The sequence below is a fragment of the Antechinus flavipes genome, chromosome 3 (genome assembly GCF_016432865.1).
Source record: "Antechinus flavipes isolate AdamAnt ecotype Samford, QLD, Australia chromosome 3, AdamAnt_v2, whole genome shotgun sequence".
Classification (NCBI taxonomy): Eukaryota; Metazoa; Chordata; class Mammalia; order Dasyuromorphia; family Dasyuridae; genus Antechinus; species Antechinus flavipes.
The window spans coordinates 412,869,463-412,883,630 of NC_067400.1; the positions used below are offsets into that span (position 1 = coordinate 412,869,463).

The 14,168-nt window shown below is 37.7% G+C and overlaps 1 protein-coding gene across 2 annotated transcripts in view; it reads right to left on the bottom strand.

Moving 5' to 3' along the window:
• Positions 1-5,845, bottom strand: part of AGPS (alkylglycerone phosphate synthase) — a 146,738-nt gene extending 140,893 nt beyond the window's left edge. For both annotated transcript variants that reach the window (XM_051986137.1, XM_051986138.1), the window contains exon 1: positions 5,589-5,845. In XM_051986137.1, coding sequence (XP_051842097.1) covers positions 5,589-5,827 — 239 coding nt within the window. In that variant the 5' untranslated portion in view covers positions 5,828-5,845. The remainder of the gene's footprint in view (positions 1-5,588) is intronic.
• Positions 5,846-14,168: the final 8,323 nt, after the last annotated feature.

Sequence of the window (14,168 nt, forward strand, 5' to 3'; positions counted from 1 at the left end):
ATTACTGTAAGTTATAAAGAGCCAGTGCTCAGATTAATAGAAATATTTAACAATTAGAGAGATTCAAAAGCAAAATAATCTGTCCCAAAAGCAGGAGTTCTCCATCTAAAGTAATGAAAGAGAAATAAGATAATCTATATATTAGGCCTCTTTAAGGCATGAGATGGACCAGATAATTACTGAGCTTCTTTGTATCTGTAGGATTCTAAAGTTCTGAAGAAGGGAAAGGAAATAAATGCCTGTGAAGTAAGCACATTCTCCACATGAAGAACTATTAGACTACCAACTTCATGAGAGAAGAGACAGTATCTAAATTAAACTTTATATGATACCTAGTATTTTGCACAGGGTTCCACACATGGTAGGCATTTAATAAATAGTTGAATTAAATTAAACTCTATAGCAAAAGGAGGCTTCAAATTAAGATCTAGACATTTAAAAAAGAAACCCCTATAAAGTATTCCTGTTCCAAGATATAGTTAAGATTATTTTAAAGGGAATGTAATTTTGCAAAAGAAAATTCTTATGGAATGCTCCTGCTCTTATAGGCTAAAATTATGTATTATGGTGTCTGAAAATTTTCAGCTTTCTAGAAAATAAGGGCAAAAATATAAGTAGAATTCTATAGCTTTCCCTAACAAATTGCTGCTCAAGCAGTGAATTAAAAAGCAACCTGGAATTATAAAGTGGTTAAAATGTCCATAACCCTCAACTTAAGAGAAATTCAGAACCTCAAAGAAGATTTGACAAAAAGAAAAACTACGTATATATCAAAATATTTATAGCACTATTTTTTATAATAGTAAATTATTATCAATAAAGTCCATGCCTATAGATTAAAGACTGGCTGAACAAATTATGGCACATGACTCCAATAGAACATTACTGTGCTATAAGAAACAATGAACATGATGAATACAATCATGCAAAAGTTTAAGTGAACTGATGCAAACTGAAGTAATCAGAGCCAAGTAAATAATATACAAAATGACTGCCCACAACAATGTAAATGGAAAGAATAACCACCATAGAACAACTGACAATGAAGGCTGGAAAACCACAAAGAACAGGTTTGACTCCAAAGAAGAAATATGAGGAAATGTCCTTCTCAACTCTTTTGGAGAATGAAGGAAAAAAATAAGCATTTATTTGACATTTACTAAGTGCCAGGAATTATGCTAAGTGCTTTACAAATACTTCATTTGATCCTTAAAACAATTGTAGGCAATAAATGCTATTATTATCTTCATTTTACAGTTGAAGAAATTGAGTCAAAACAGAGATTTAAATGATTTGCCTAAGATCACACAGCTGCTGTTTGAAGCCATATTTGAATGTTGGTCTTTTTGACTCCAGGCCCAGCACTCTATCTACACAAAAGTAGTGGAGTAGGGAAATGGAGAAGTTTTCCATACAACATCAGATTTTTCTCAACATACTGACCATCTTGCTTAATGTTTCTTTTCCTCTTTTTAAAAAAAAAATTTTTTTTTTGTTATGCAGGATTGTTCTCTAGGAAAGGAGGGGTAAAAGACTGGGGAAAATCTGAATGATAGAAAAACTATTAATAAAAATATATTTAATTTTTTAATGAATTCAATCAGCTTTTTTAAAACAAAAATTTATCTTTCACCATAGTCTCAGGAATATGCTAAAAACTATAAATGTATAATAAATATCAGTACAAGCATTATGCATAAATGAAACTATTTTCACATTGCTGTTAATTTGATTTTGAATCAAGGAGACAAACTATTAAGATTGCAATAGGATTTCTATGATCGGTACAATACAAACTACATTAGGACAAAAGTTGGAGTCAGGTAATATGGTATTAATAAATGGAAAAAAATAAAAAGAAGTAATTCTCTCTAGTACATAAGGACACAATCTTTAGAAAAAAGCTATTTGAAATAATTCAAATACAAAACAAGTTGCTACATAAAAATATGATTCCTGGTAACACCATGAGCACAATATTTATTAAGTACCCAAAAAGTGCTAGCACTCTTTTGCTTTGGGAGGAATACAAAGTTTCATAGAATGATAAATTGTGATGTATGGAAGGGTCCTTACAGATCAAGCATCATTTAAAAAGCATGAATTAAACCCTTATTAGATGACCTGTATGATGCTAAGTGCTAGGGAATAGTCCCTGTCCTCAAGAAGCATACTATACTCTGTAAGGAGAAATAATATGCCCATAGATCAGTGTACAAACAGAATCTTAAGGGATTAGAAAGAAAGTATTACTATATGATGGTTTGATTGACCAGGACACTGACGATCACACTGTCAGAGAAGAACTAAGAAAAGGCCTCACTTAGAAGGCTAAGATTAAATGGAGTCCTGTTCAATCATACCAGTGAGTGATTTTAGCACACTAAAAACCAGGGTTCAAATCTTGTCCCAACCACTCTATATTCAACCTGTGGATAAAGTCACTTAATGTCTATTTCATCATCCAAAAAAACAAGAATAAGCCAATACCTCACTTCACTGAGAATACAAAAAGATAACATATAAAGCACATTTGCAAACTTTAAATCACTATTTAAATGTGAGCAATCAAGAAAAGGAAGTTCAAAGGAATTAAGAGATAGGCTGTAATTAAACAATTAATAAGTAACACATAGACCAGGGACAAGAAGATGGGTTTTCTGACTCCTGGACTATTACAATACTTCCTAAGAGCTGAAAAATCAAAGCTAGGTAAGACTAAGTAAAAAGAATTCCCTTTGTCAAAGAGCACAATGTGCTTTTAGAAAAGATAAAGAACCAAAGGACTAAAAGCAGACTGACAATTTAGTAACTCTACCCATTGTCACAACCAAGTTCAAAATTATCAGATCTGAGTGGTAGAGGTGATCAGATCATTACTCTAAGTCACTATTGTAAAATGCAAACAAACTGGAATTGTTCAATTAAGTTTGCAGATATAGATGAGGATTATCAGAGACTTCCAATAGAATTCCCTCATTTTACAGATGAGCAAACTGAGACCAAGAGAAATAAAATTGCTTGCTTTGAATCACACAAGTAGAAAGAATGCCAAGATTAGAACCCAACTTCCCAGCCTCTGAATCCAAATCCATCCACCACACAGTGCTGCTTTTTCCAAAATGTTCAGTCATTCTGATGATATGCTATATGAGCAAAATACAAAAAAACAAGAGATGAGGATTCACAGAAGAGACCATCATGGCTAATCTTAATATATTTAACCATGACTAGTAATCTGATAAATCAGTAAGAACACAAGAATTCAACTTGATTATCTGTGCCAAGAGAAGGGAGAAAAGTTTCAATTAACACAAAACAATGAATAAACCTCAAGATAATTTGATTTTGGAAATAAAACACAATCACATTCCAACACACAGCTCACTCAGTCTTGTTCCTTCATCAGCCCTGATCCTCTTCTTGCTTGGTTCTTACTAGTTAATATGTTAGGACCCAGCAGGGACATGGATGATGGAAGTAAGGCCTTGATTCACCACAAATAATCTACAAAATTAGCTCACATGGAACAATAATAATTCACATTTACATAGCTTGTATTCTATTTAAAATTTTTTAATTTTAAAATTTCCAATGCCCCCAAGATAGATTAGTGGACATATTATCTCTATTTTATTGAGGAAGAAATTGAGATTCTGATAGGTTAAGTGACTAGTCCATGGTCATAAATCTGGTAAATGAGGCAGAATTTGAACCAGTGGCAAAAGGTTCTTTACACCAAAATCTGGAATACTTTCTACTATACAATACTTAATTACAGGCCAGACTCCTGATCTGGGCTCAGCATCTAGTGTCCCTAGTCACAGACAATGGTTAGAAAAGTTGATTATATATGAATCATCATTAACTGTGAGTCAAACCTCACAAAACTTTTATGTAATTGATTTTTTACCACTAGACAAGTAATATAAATTACCAGGGAATAAGAAGACACTCCCCTATGGCTAACAGGGAAGGAAGTGAAGTAAAAAAGTTATGGAAATCCGAATGAAGGAAAAAAATCTATGACAAGTCAACCAGGTTACTACAGATTTAATAAAAGCCTTTTAACTTAAAGATAACATCTCCATTTTGAAACTTGAATCCATTATTCCTACCAGCTACACAATCTCCTAATCAAAATCCAGAGTTTTTTTACTTCCCAACTCTAGGTCAAACAATATCTAATCATAAGGACCTGTGCAACCTAACAGATTTTGTTGGGAACAAATGAGACAACTATGAGAAAACATTCTGAAACTGCAAGACTACAAATACACCACAAAGCCTGAAAGACATGAATATAGACACCCTAGATGATGCTCCTATCAGGATTCCCATGATAGCCCTAGCTCCACTGCTTGAGAAAACTTAAGACACCAAAAATTCCCTACATCTATTCTTCATTCATAGTTTCAAAGGAGATTTCCAGGTTCTATCTTCCACAAAACCATCACACAGATTTCAAAGTTCCCTATAGCCATCTCTTCCGATAGAAACTAGGAGCCCCAGATCATTACTTCTGCTTGTATGGGTTCAATTCAAATCAAAATCCCCATTAAAATGTAGAGAACAATTCATGGGGCAGAATCCAATATTTTTCTCCACAAGCCTCACTACCCGTCATCAGAAGAGTAAGTAGTCTAAGTACAATCCTTTCCCAAGTCATTACCTACCAGATAAAGGTCTATTACTCTTTTTAAAAAAAAAAAAAAAGCAGGATTCCTCTTACCACCACTGTTCTCTAATAGGTAAACATCCTTTGGACATTTTGCATGGTAAACTCTAGGAGCACCCAAGTACAAGAAATCAATACAAGCCAGTCAATCCAGTACCCACGGTGCCCCCATATCACCACCCAGAGCCTAATTCTCAGAAAGATTCTGGCTAGCAATCCCTCCACAACTGGTCCCCAGCTCCAACACAGAGGAAGGAAGGAAATGGGAAGGGAATAAGCTTTTCTTAAATGGTTACCATGAGCCAGGCATTGCGCTAAGCTCTTTACATGTGATCTTCACAACCCTGTGAGAGAGGTACTATTATTTTGTCCATCATGCAGTTGAGGAAACCGAGGCAGAGAGAAGTCAAATGACTTGACCAGGATTTTGCTTCAATGGCTGGTGAATTTGAACTCAGATCTTCCTGCCTTCAAGGTCCAGAGATTTATCCCTTGCACTATCTAGCCGGCCCTATATCCTCCACCACCACCACCACCACCACCATCCCAGCCCTAACTGAGCCCAAGTTGTTCCTAGGTCTCAGACTCTCGACCAAGTCTAAGGTGGCCCCAGGTCAGATGCCAGCCAGACGCAGCCAGAGATCCAGCCCAGGATGCCCCCTCACTCTCAGCCCCAAGCAAGCCCAATGTGGCCCAGCTCCTCATCCCAGACTCTAAACCGGAGGCTGGGCTGGGCAGTATGGGGTCCACCTGCCCGTACTTCCGACCCGATCCACCCCAGGACGCTTCTCCCGGACAGCTGGCCCCGGGTTCTTCGGCATTGCCCTGTCACCGCACGGTCTTGTCCCTCTTCGCGGCCCTTGCCTCCATCTCCCGGGACCCTTCCCCCGCCTCCCTCGCCGCTACATACCGCTTCTTGGGGATGCTGCTGGACTCGGGAGCCGCGGGCGGAGGCGCTGCCGGTGCTGCAGCCGGGGCCCGGCCTCTGCACTCGTTAAGAACGAGAGCTGCCGGAGCACGGCCCTGCAGATGGCCCGAGAGGACCCGAAGTCTTCTCCCGGCGCAGTCCCTCTCCCGCTCTCGCTCCAGGGATGAGCCCGAGCCGGAGCCCGCCCCACCAGCAGCCGCGGATGCCGCTGCCTCCGCCATGGCTTCCGCCTTGTGCAGCCCGAGGCTGCTGGGCGCAGGTGAAAGGTCATTCGCTGTGGCGCATCCCAGCAGCCACCGCGGCGTCTGGGGCAGCGGCTGCCCCGCCCTCCTCGCGCCTGGAGGCAGGTGTGTTACGCGCACGCGCAGGCGGGGGCGGGAGCTGGGGGATGGCGACGACTCCCACGTGCCGCCTTTGCCAGAGATGGGTAACAGGTGGACCATCCCCTTTGGCGTTTGCCTCTCAGACCTTGGCACTCCTAAATCCGAAGGAAGTTTTTCAGTCGTTTGAGATCTCCATAGCGTTGACCAGTAAAGCCTTTTACTTCCGCTGGAGGCAAGAATTCTTTTCTGTGAGTTTGCTCTGAAATGAGTAGTTTCCTCCTCCATCTCCTATTTTCTCGCCTTTGCATTGGCCGTTTTCTTGCCCAGATTTCGTTTCTTCCTAATTCCCAGTCTCTACCTTGATTACCCTTTAAGATCCAGCCCAAATCCCACCTTCTGCAGGAGGCCCACCATGGTCTCCCCAGTTACTAGCGCCTTTGCTTCTCAGACTATCTTCCCTTTACTATCCAGTATATGCTAGTCCTTTTCATGTTTTATTTTCCCTACAAGAATGTGAAGTCCTGAAGGGAAGGGGCTGTTTGTGCCTTTCTTTGTATAAGTGTTTTAGAATAGTGCCTGGTGCTATTAATACCAGTAAACAGTAAATGGTGATAGCTTTCTAGAACTGAAAACTTTCCCTAACCCCTCTTAATTCTAGTTCTTTCTCGCTGTTAATTATTTTCCTATGTTACTTGCTTTGTATGTATTTATTTGTTCGTTGTCTCCTCTATTCACAATCTAATAGATTGTAAACTAATCTGATTAGATTGTAAACTCCTTAAGGGCAGGGACTGCCTTTTGCCTCATTTTGTATCCCAGGGTTTAGCACAATGCCTGGTATATATTAAGCTTTTGATAAATATTTATTAATTGATTAATAAATGCTGATTGACTAACACCTTGAGCACAATTATGTGGGGAAAAAAAGAAAGCAAAGACTACATACAGTCCCTTATCTTCAGATTGAGTCAGAAATGAACCTGGAGTAAACATATTTGCTCGTTAACTAATGTTCCTGTTAAAATACTTGCCTTAAATTAAGGGAGTTTACAATTTTATTCTTTATCATTACATATTTAATTGGTTTTGCAAGCAATTTGTTTTAAATACCTCTCAAAGATGATTTGCAAACTTTTAGGATTCTACTTCATGCTGTAGAATACTTATGAGATAGAGTTTTCCAGGTTTTCATAGGTACATACTTTGTCCTCCCACCTGCTTGACATTCCCCTACTTTCTGCCATAAGCACAGACTAGCCCATCTTTTACCCTGCATTTTCTAAGTCTTCAAAGGAGAAAAGAGTGGTTAGCAAAGATCTTTGAGAAAACCCACGAACTCTCTATGTTGAAGATGTTTTTAAAGGAACTTACCACATACTATATTGATGAAACAACACTAGCCTTTGTTCCATTAACAGTAGTTGGGCTCATGTGTAGGTAAGACATTTTTCATTTGAGAAGAAATGGTAAAGGATTTAAAGATAAAAGTTTTAATAGGTTCCTTTCAGAATAAAGCAAAATAAAACAAACAAACAAAAAAGACACAGTGATATATAGCCAAAGCTAACTGGAGGTCTCTCCTTTGCTCCCATCACACCCTACCTGGCATTGCAGTTCTCAGTGGGCAAATCATATTCATCAGTCTACTCCATAAAGTTATACCTTGCTGAATAGATTTAAATTTCTTCATGGTAAGGCTTTGTCATATAGTTCTAATTTTTAAAAATCCAATTAGGAATGTCATGGTAGCTAAAGACCAAAAATTGGTATTCAGAGCTCAGAGCACCAACTCAGCTTTTCAGCTGCTAGTTATTAAAAAGTTATTTTTTTTATTAAAGTTTTATTTTCAAAATATATGTACAGATAATTTTCAACATTCACCCTTGCGAGACCTTGAGTTCCATATTTTTTCCTTTCCCTCTCTCCACTTCTTCCTTTAGATGGCAAGTAATCCAATCAATATATCTTAAACATGTGCAATTTTTCTGTAATATTTCCACAATTATGCTGCACAAGAAAATCAGATCAAAAAAGGAAAAAATGAGAAAGAAAACAAAATGCAAGCAAACAGCAACAAAAAGGGTGAAAATACTATATTATGATACATCCTCAGTTCCCACAGTCCTCTCTCTAGGTGCAGATGGCTCTCTTCATCACAAGACCATTAGAACTGGCCTGAATCATCTCATTGTTGAAAAGAGCCATGTTCATCAGAATTGAGCATAGTATAATCTTGCTGTTGCTATGTACAATAATCTCCTGGTTCTGCTCACTTCACTTAGTATCATCAGTTAATAGAAGTCTCTCTTAAGGCCTCTCTAAATTAAGTTAGTAAACAGTAAATGGTGATAACTTTCTAGAACTGAAAACTTTCCCTAACCCCTCTTAATTCTAGTTCTTTCTCGCTGTTAATTATTTTCCTATGTTACTTGCTTTGTGTGTATTTGTGTTTTCTTCTCTATTCACAGTCTAATAGATTGTAAACTAATCTGATTAGATTGTAAACTTTTGCCTCATTTTGTATCCCAGGGTTTAGCACAATGCCTGGTATATATTAAGTAGAAACACTACTGGATCAAAGGTATGCACTATTTGATAGCCCTTTGGGCATAGTGTCAAATTGCATGGTTGAATCAGTTTGCAACTCCACTAACAATGTATAGTGTCCCATTTTCCCATATCCCCTCCAACATTTGTCATTATCTTTTCCTGTCATCTTAGCCAATCTGAGCGGTGTATAGGGGTACCTCAGAGTTGTCTTAATTTGCATTTCTCTGAAAAATAGTAATGGAGAGCACCTTTTCAAATGACTAGATAAATTTGACCATTTATCAGTTGAAGAGTGGCTTGAATTCTTATAAATTTGAGTCAGTTCTCTGTATATTTTAGAAATGATGCCTTTATCAGAATCCTTGAATGTAAAAAATTTTTTCCCAGTTTATTGCTTCTCTTCTAATCTTGTCTGCATTGGTTTTGTTTGTACAAAAACTTAAAAAGTTATTTTTTAAAAAAAGTTTTTTGCTTAAATCAAATATAAATCTGCCTCCATGTAATTTCCATCCATTATTCATGATTTCTCCTTGGGAAACTAAACAAAACAGCCCTTAATATGTTTAAAAATAGCTATCTTGATTCCTCTGAGTCTTTTCTCCAAGCTAAACATTCCCCATTACTTTTGCCAGCCTTCATGTGGCATGAACTCAAAGCCATTTTGCCTTCCAGTAAATAATTTAATACTTTTAAAATTCTCCCACTTATGCATGTAAACTTATTTTGTATTTAATTTATACTTTAATATATTTAACATGTACTGGTCATCCTGCCATCTAGGGAGGGGATAGGAGAAGAAGGGGAAAAATTGGAACAAAAAATTTGGCAATTGTCAATGCTGTAAAATTACACATGCATATAACTTGTAAATAAAAAGCTACAATAAAAAAAAATTTCCCACTTATAAATGCTCATTCTAAAATGAGGTGCCCAGATATAAACACAGTTCTCCAGGTGTGTGGTCTGTTTAGGTCAGGATATAATGGAAATATTACCTCCCTTATTCAATCAATTAAAGATTATTTAAAGCAGCATCTTCTTGTTTGCTAAACATGTTTAGGATACAAATTTTAACTATACTATCATAATGAATCAAGGAAAAGGATTTATTAAGGACTTACTGTGCACCAAGCTGAACACTGGGATACAAACTGAGGATTCAAAAAAAGAAGAATAAGGCAAGTTCCTGTTCACAATCTGTAACCTTGGGAGATGACACAAAAAGTTCAATTATAGAGACAAATGAAAAGGCCTTGAAATCCCAAAGTACCAAGTTATGAGGCTGATGGTAAAGGTTCCTGGGTCCTTACAGTATATAAGTAGTTTAGATAATAGCTCTGGGGGAAAGTCAGTAAACTGGTGGTCTTTCATCTTTTCAGAAGGACTAGAGTTGTGATATCCCATCTCATCCCAACCAAACCTTAAAAGCAGTGGTTCAGTCCTAGTGCAGGAATGAGAACTATCCTAGCGGGAAGGAATTCTCACAGCCTATAGGCATCTATAAGCTTTATTTTCAGTTGTGACCCCATTTAGAATTTTCTTGGCAAAGATTCTGGAGTTGTTGGCTATTTTCTTCTAGTTTTATAGATACGGAAACTGAAGCAAAAAGGGTTAAGTAAATTTCCCAGGTCACACAGCTATTTAAATGTCGGAAATCAGATTTGAACTCAAGAAGGTACATCTTCCTGAGTCTGGGACCAGCTATCCATATGTATGTATGTATGTGTATATGTGTACATACATGTATGTGTGTATATACATACATATACACATTATTCATGTATACGTTAAGGCCCAATTCAGATGCTATCTCTTTCACAAACTGTTATCTGATCCCCACAATGGAAAATGAGCTTAACTATTTGGGACTACAAATGATTCTTTTCTTGATCTTATCATGTTCTAATTTATATTATAAGTATTATATAGTTAAGTTTACATGTTACATGTAGATGAGAGCAAGGACAATGTATTATCTTTCTTATTTCTCTAGCCTCTAATTAGTTGTTTTTTCCTTCGTTCTCAAAGAGGATTAAAATGACATAATTATGTCATGTTGAGTTATAGTGTCCAATTGATCAGACCAATATGACCACAGTTTGGAGACAAATAGTCTCTATGAACATTTGGGGTAGATTCTACCTTTGTGCATCTTTCTTTTCTTCTGAGATAATCCAATTCTGCTTTGCTCATAGAGCACAGCATCTTCTCTGATGAGGCACGCCATGTGCCAGTGTCTCCCATGTCATACAATCAATTCTAATTCTTAAGAGAGACCTTGAGAATGTCCTTATATTGCTTTTTATGACCACCTTGTGAGCATTTGTTTTGTGTGATTTGTCCAAAAAATAATCTTTTTGGCAAGCATACATTTGGCATTTGAACAATGTGGTCAGTCCAGTGAAGTTGTGCTCTCTGCAGAAGAATCAGAATGTTTGGCAGCTGAGTTTAAGAAACAACCTCCATGTCTGGTGTCTTATCCTTCCAGGTGATCTCCAGAACCTTCCTAAGACAATTCAAATGGAAGTGATTCGGTTCCCTGGCATGGTATTAGAATATTGTCAGAGTTTCACAGGCATACAGCAATGACATCAGCACAATGTGCCCTGTAGACCTTCAATTTGGTAGGCAGCCTACCTCTTCTTTCCCACACTTTCGTTTGGAGCCTCCCAAACACTGAGCTAACTTGGGCATTTGTGTGTCAATATCATTATCAGCAAGGCCTTGCACATAATAAGCACATAAATAATTTCACAATTAAAACTCACACCCAATCATTACTTTATCCATTGTTGTTGGGTTTTGTCCTTCCTTCTCGAAGAGATCATGATACAAGGAAAATGATGCCATGACATGTAAGTGAGTTGAATTTAAGTGAGGGAGGGCTGTGCAAGATGAGCTGCCTTGCTTTTCCCTCCAGATATAGATCAAGACAGCTGGAGATGACCCTGGATGTAATAGGAGACCTTGACCTTTTTAAGTGGAGGTCTTCAACAGGTTCTCAGTTTGACTGAGGTTGCACCCATTTAGTGATTAAGGATAGGTAACAACTGAGGCAAAGAATTTCCCAAAGGCTAACATAGAAAGCTTTCACCTCAGTAGTAACCTGTGGGAGGCCCCCTGGAGGACCTTAAGAGACTAAGTAGATGAGAAATTTGTTACAAGCATGCCTGAGCTTCCAAATCTAGCAATAGGAATAGTGGATTTTAAGGAAACTGAGTGTGGATCACAATATAACATTTTCACTTTTTGTTGTTGTTTGCTTGCATTTTGTTTTCTTTCTCATTTTTTCCTTTTTGATCTGATTTTTCTTGTGCAGCAAGATAATTATATAAATATGTATACATATATTTGATTTAACATATATTTTTAACATGTTTAACATATATTGGATTACCTGCTGTCTAAGAAACGGAGTGGGGAGAAAGGAGGAAAATTTGGAACACAAGGTTTTGCAAGGGTCAGTGTTGAAAAATTATCCATGCAAATGTTTTGAAAATAAAAAGCTTTAATAAAAAAGAAAAAGAAAATTTGTTGTTTGGTTGTTATTCTACATTCTTGAAGAGAACTTCAATGACATCACTATGTTAGAGTCAAGTTATAATGTGTCTGACTGTGACTGATCAGACCAATACAAGTTCAGAATGCTCTGCCACAGGCCAGACACAAATCATCCATATGAACATTTGGGGTAGCTTCTCTAAATTTGTGCATCTAGAGTGTCCTTTGGGCTAATTCAATTCTGTTTTGCTCATAGAGCACAGCACCTTCTCTGACGAGGCACGCCATGCTAGGCTGTCCCGTACCAGTGTCTCCCCTGTGATACAATCAACATCAATTTTATGATGGCATGCCTGCCCAGGTTCTGAACAATGGACAATGCTCTAAAGATTTCCAAGTCATCAATGGAGTATGTGTGTGTATGTGTATCATGTGCATAGTGAGGATGAAGTAGAGGATAGGGTGAAGTATTTCTTATCATTCCTGCTACAGCAGAAGCACACAGAATGAACATAGGATCCCACAAGTTAATTGTGCATGGCAACAACAAGCATTTATTAAACATTAGTGTGCTAGGGGCTTGGCTTAAAGAGACAAACAAGAAAACAACTTCAACTCTTCAGGTCCTGAGAGGGATATAATTCCCACTAAACTGACTGAATATCATGAATCAATAAAGAAACAAGCATTTATTAAATACTTAATATTTTCCAGGCATTGTGCTAGGTGCCGAGAATACAAAGAAAAGGAAAAGACAGCCTCTGCCCTCAAAAAATTTACAATCTAATAGCAGACTATGAAAACAACTCTGTCCAAAAAGCATAAGTACCAAACAAATTAGAAATAATAATCAGAATAAAGGCATTACCATGAAGGGGAAATTAGAAAGACTTCTTATAGATAGTAGGACTTTAGCTGAGATTTGAATGGAACCAGAGAAGCCAGGAGATGGTGATAAAGAGGAAGAATGTTTCATCACTGGAGACAGTGTTAGAAAATGTCCAGTCGAACACATCCAGTCATTCTGGAGAGCAATTTGGAACTATGCCCAAAGTTATCAAACTGTGCATACCCTTTGATCCAGCAGTGTTTCTACTGGGCTTATACCCCAAAGAGATACTAAAGAAGGGAAAGGGACCTGTATGTGCCAAAATGTTTGTGGCAGCCCTGTTTGTAGTGGCTAGAAGCTGGAAAATGAATAGATGCCCATCAATTGGAGAATGGTTGAGTAAATTGTGGTATATGAACATTATGGAATATCATTGTTCTGTAAGCAATGACCAGCGGGATGAATACAGAGAGGACTGGCGAGACTTACATGAACTGATGCTAAGTGAAATGAGCAGAACCAGGAGATCATTATATACCTCAACAATGATACTGTTTGAGGATGTATTCTGATGGAAGTGGATCTCTTCGATAAAGAGAGCTAATTCAGTTTCAATTGATCAAAGATGGACAGAAGCAGCTACACCCAAAGAAAGAACACTGGGAAATGAATATAAATTGCTTGCATTTTTGTTTTTCTTCCCGGGTTATTTATACCTTCTGAATTCAATTCTCCCTGTGCAACAAGAAAACTGTTCAGTTCTGCACACATATATTGTATCTAGGATATACTGTAACCTATTCAACATGTAAAGGACTGCTTGCCATCTGGGGGAGGGGGTGGAGGGAGGGAGGGGAAAAATCGGAACAGAAGTGAATGCAAGGGATAATGCTGTAAAAAATTATCCTGGCATGGGTTCTATCAATAAAAAGTTATTTAAAAAAAAAAAAAAGTCCAGTCGAGAGACAGAGGGTCATGTGGTTGAGGAACAGCAAAGAGACCAGTATCACTGGATCACAAATATAAGGAATATAAGGTGTTAAAAGACTGGCAAGCTAAGAAGGGACCAGGTTATAAAGGGCTTTAAAAGCCAAACAGAGGATTTAATATTTAATCTGGAAATAATAAGGAAATACTAGAGTCAATTGAATAGAGGGACAACGGAGTCAAACTTGCACTTTAGGAAAAACAATTTGGCAACTGAGTGATTTTGAGGCTTAAGTGAGGGACCAAGCAGTAGTTAATTGCAATAGTCTAGTGTGAGATTGCTGAAGACATGCCCTAGAGCTTTGGCAATATCAGAGGAGAGAAGGGAACCTACAAAGAAATGTTATGAAAGTATACCCTACAGGATTTGGC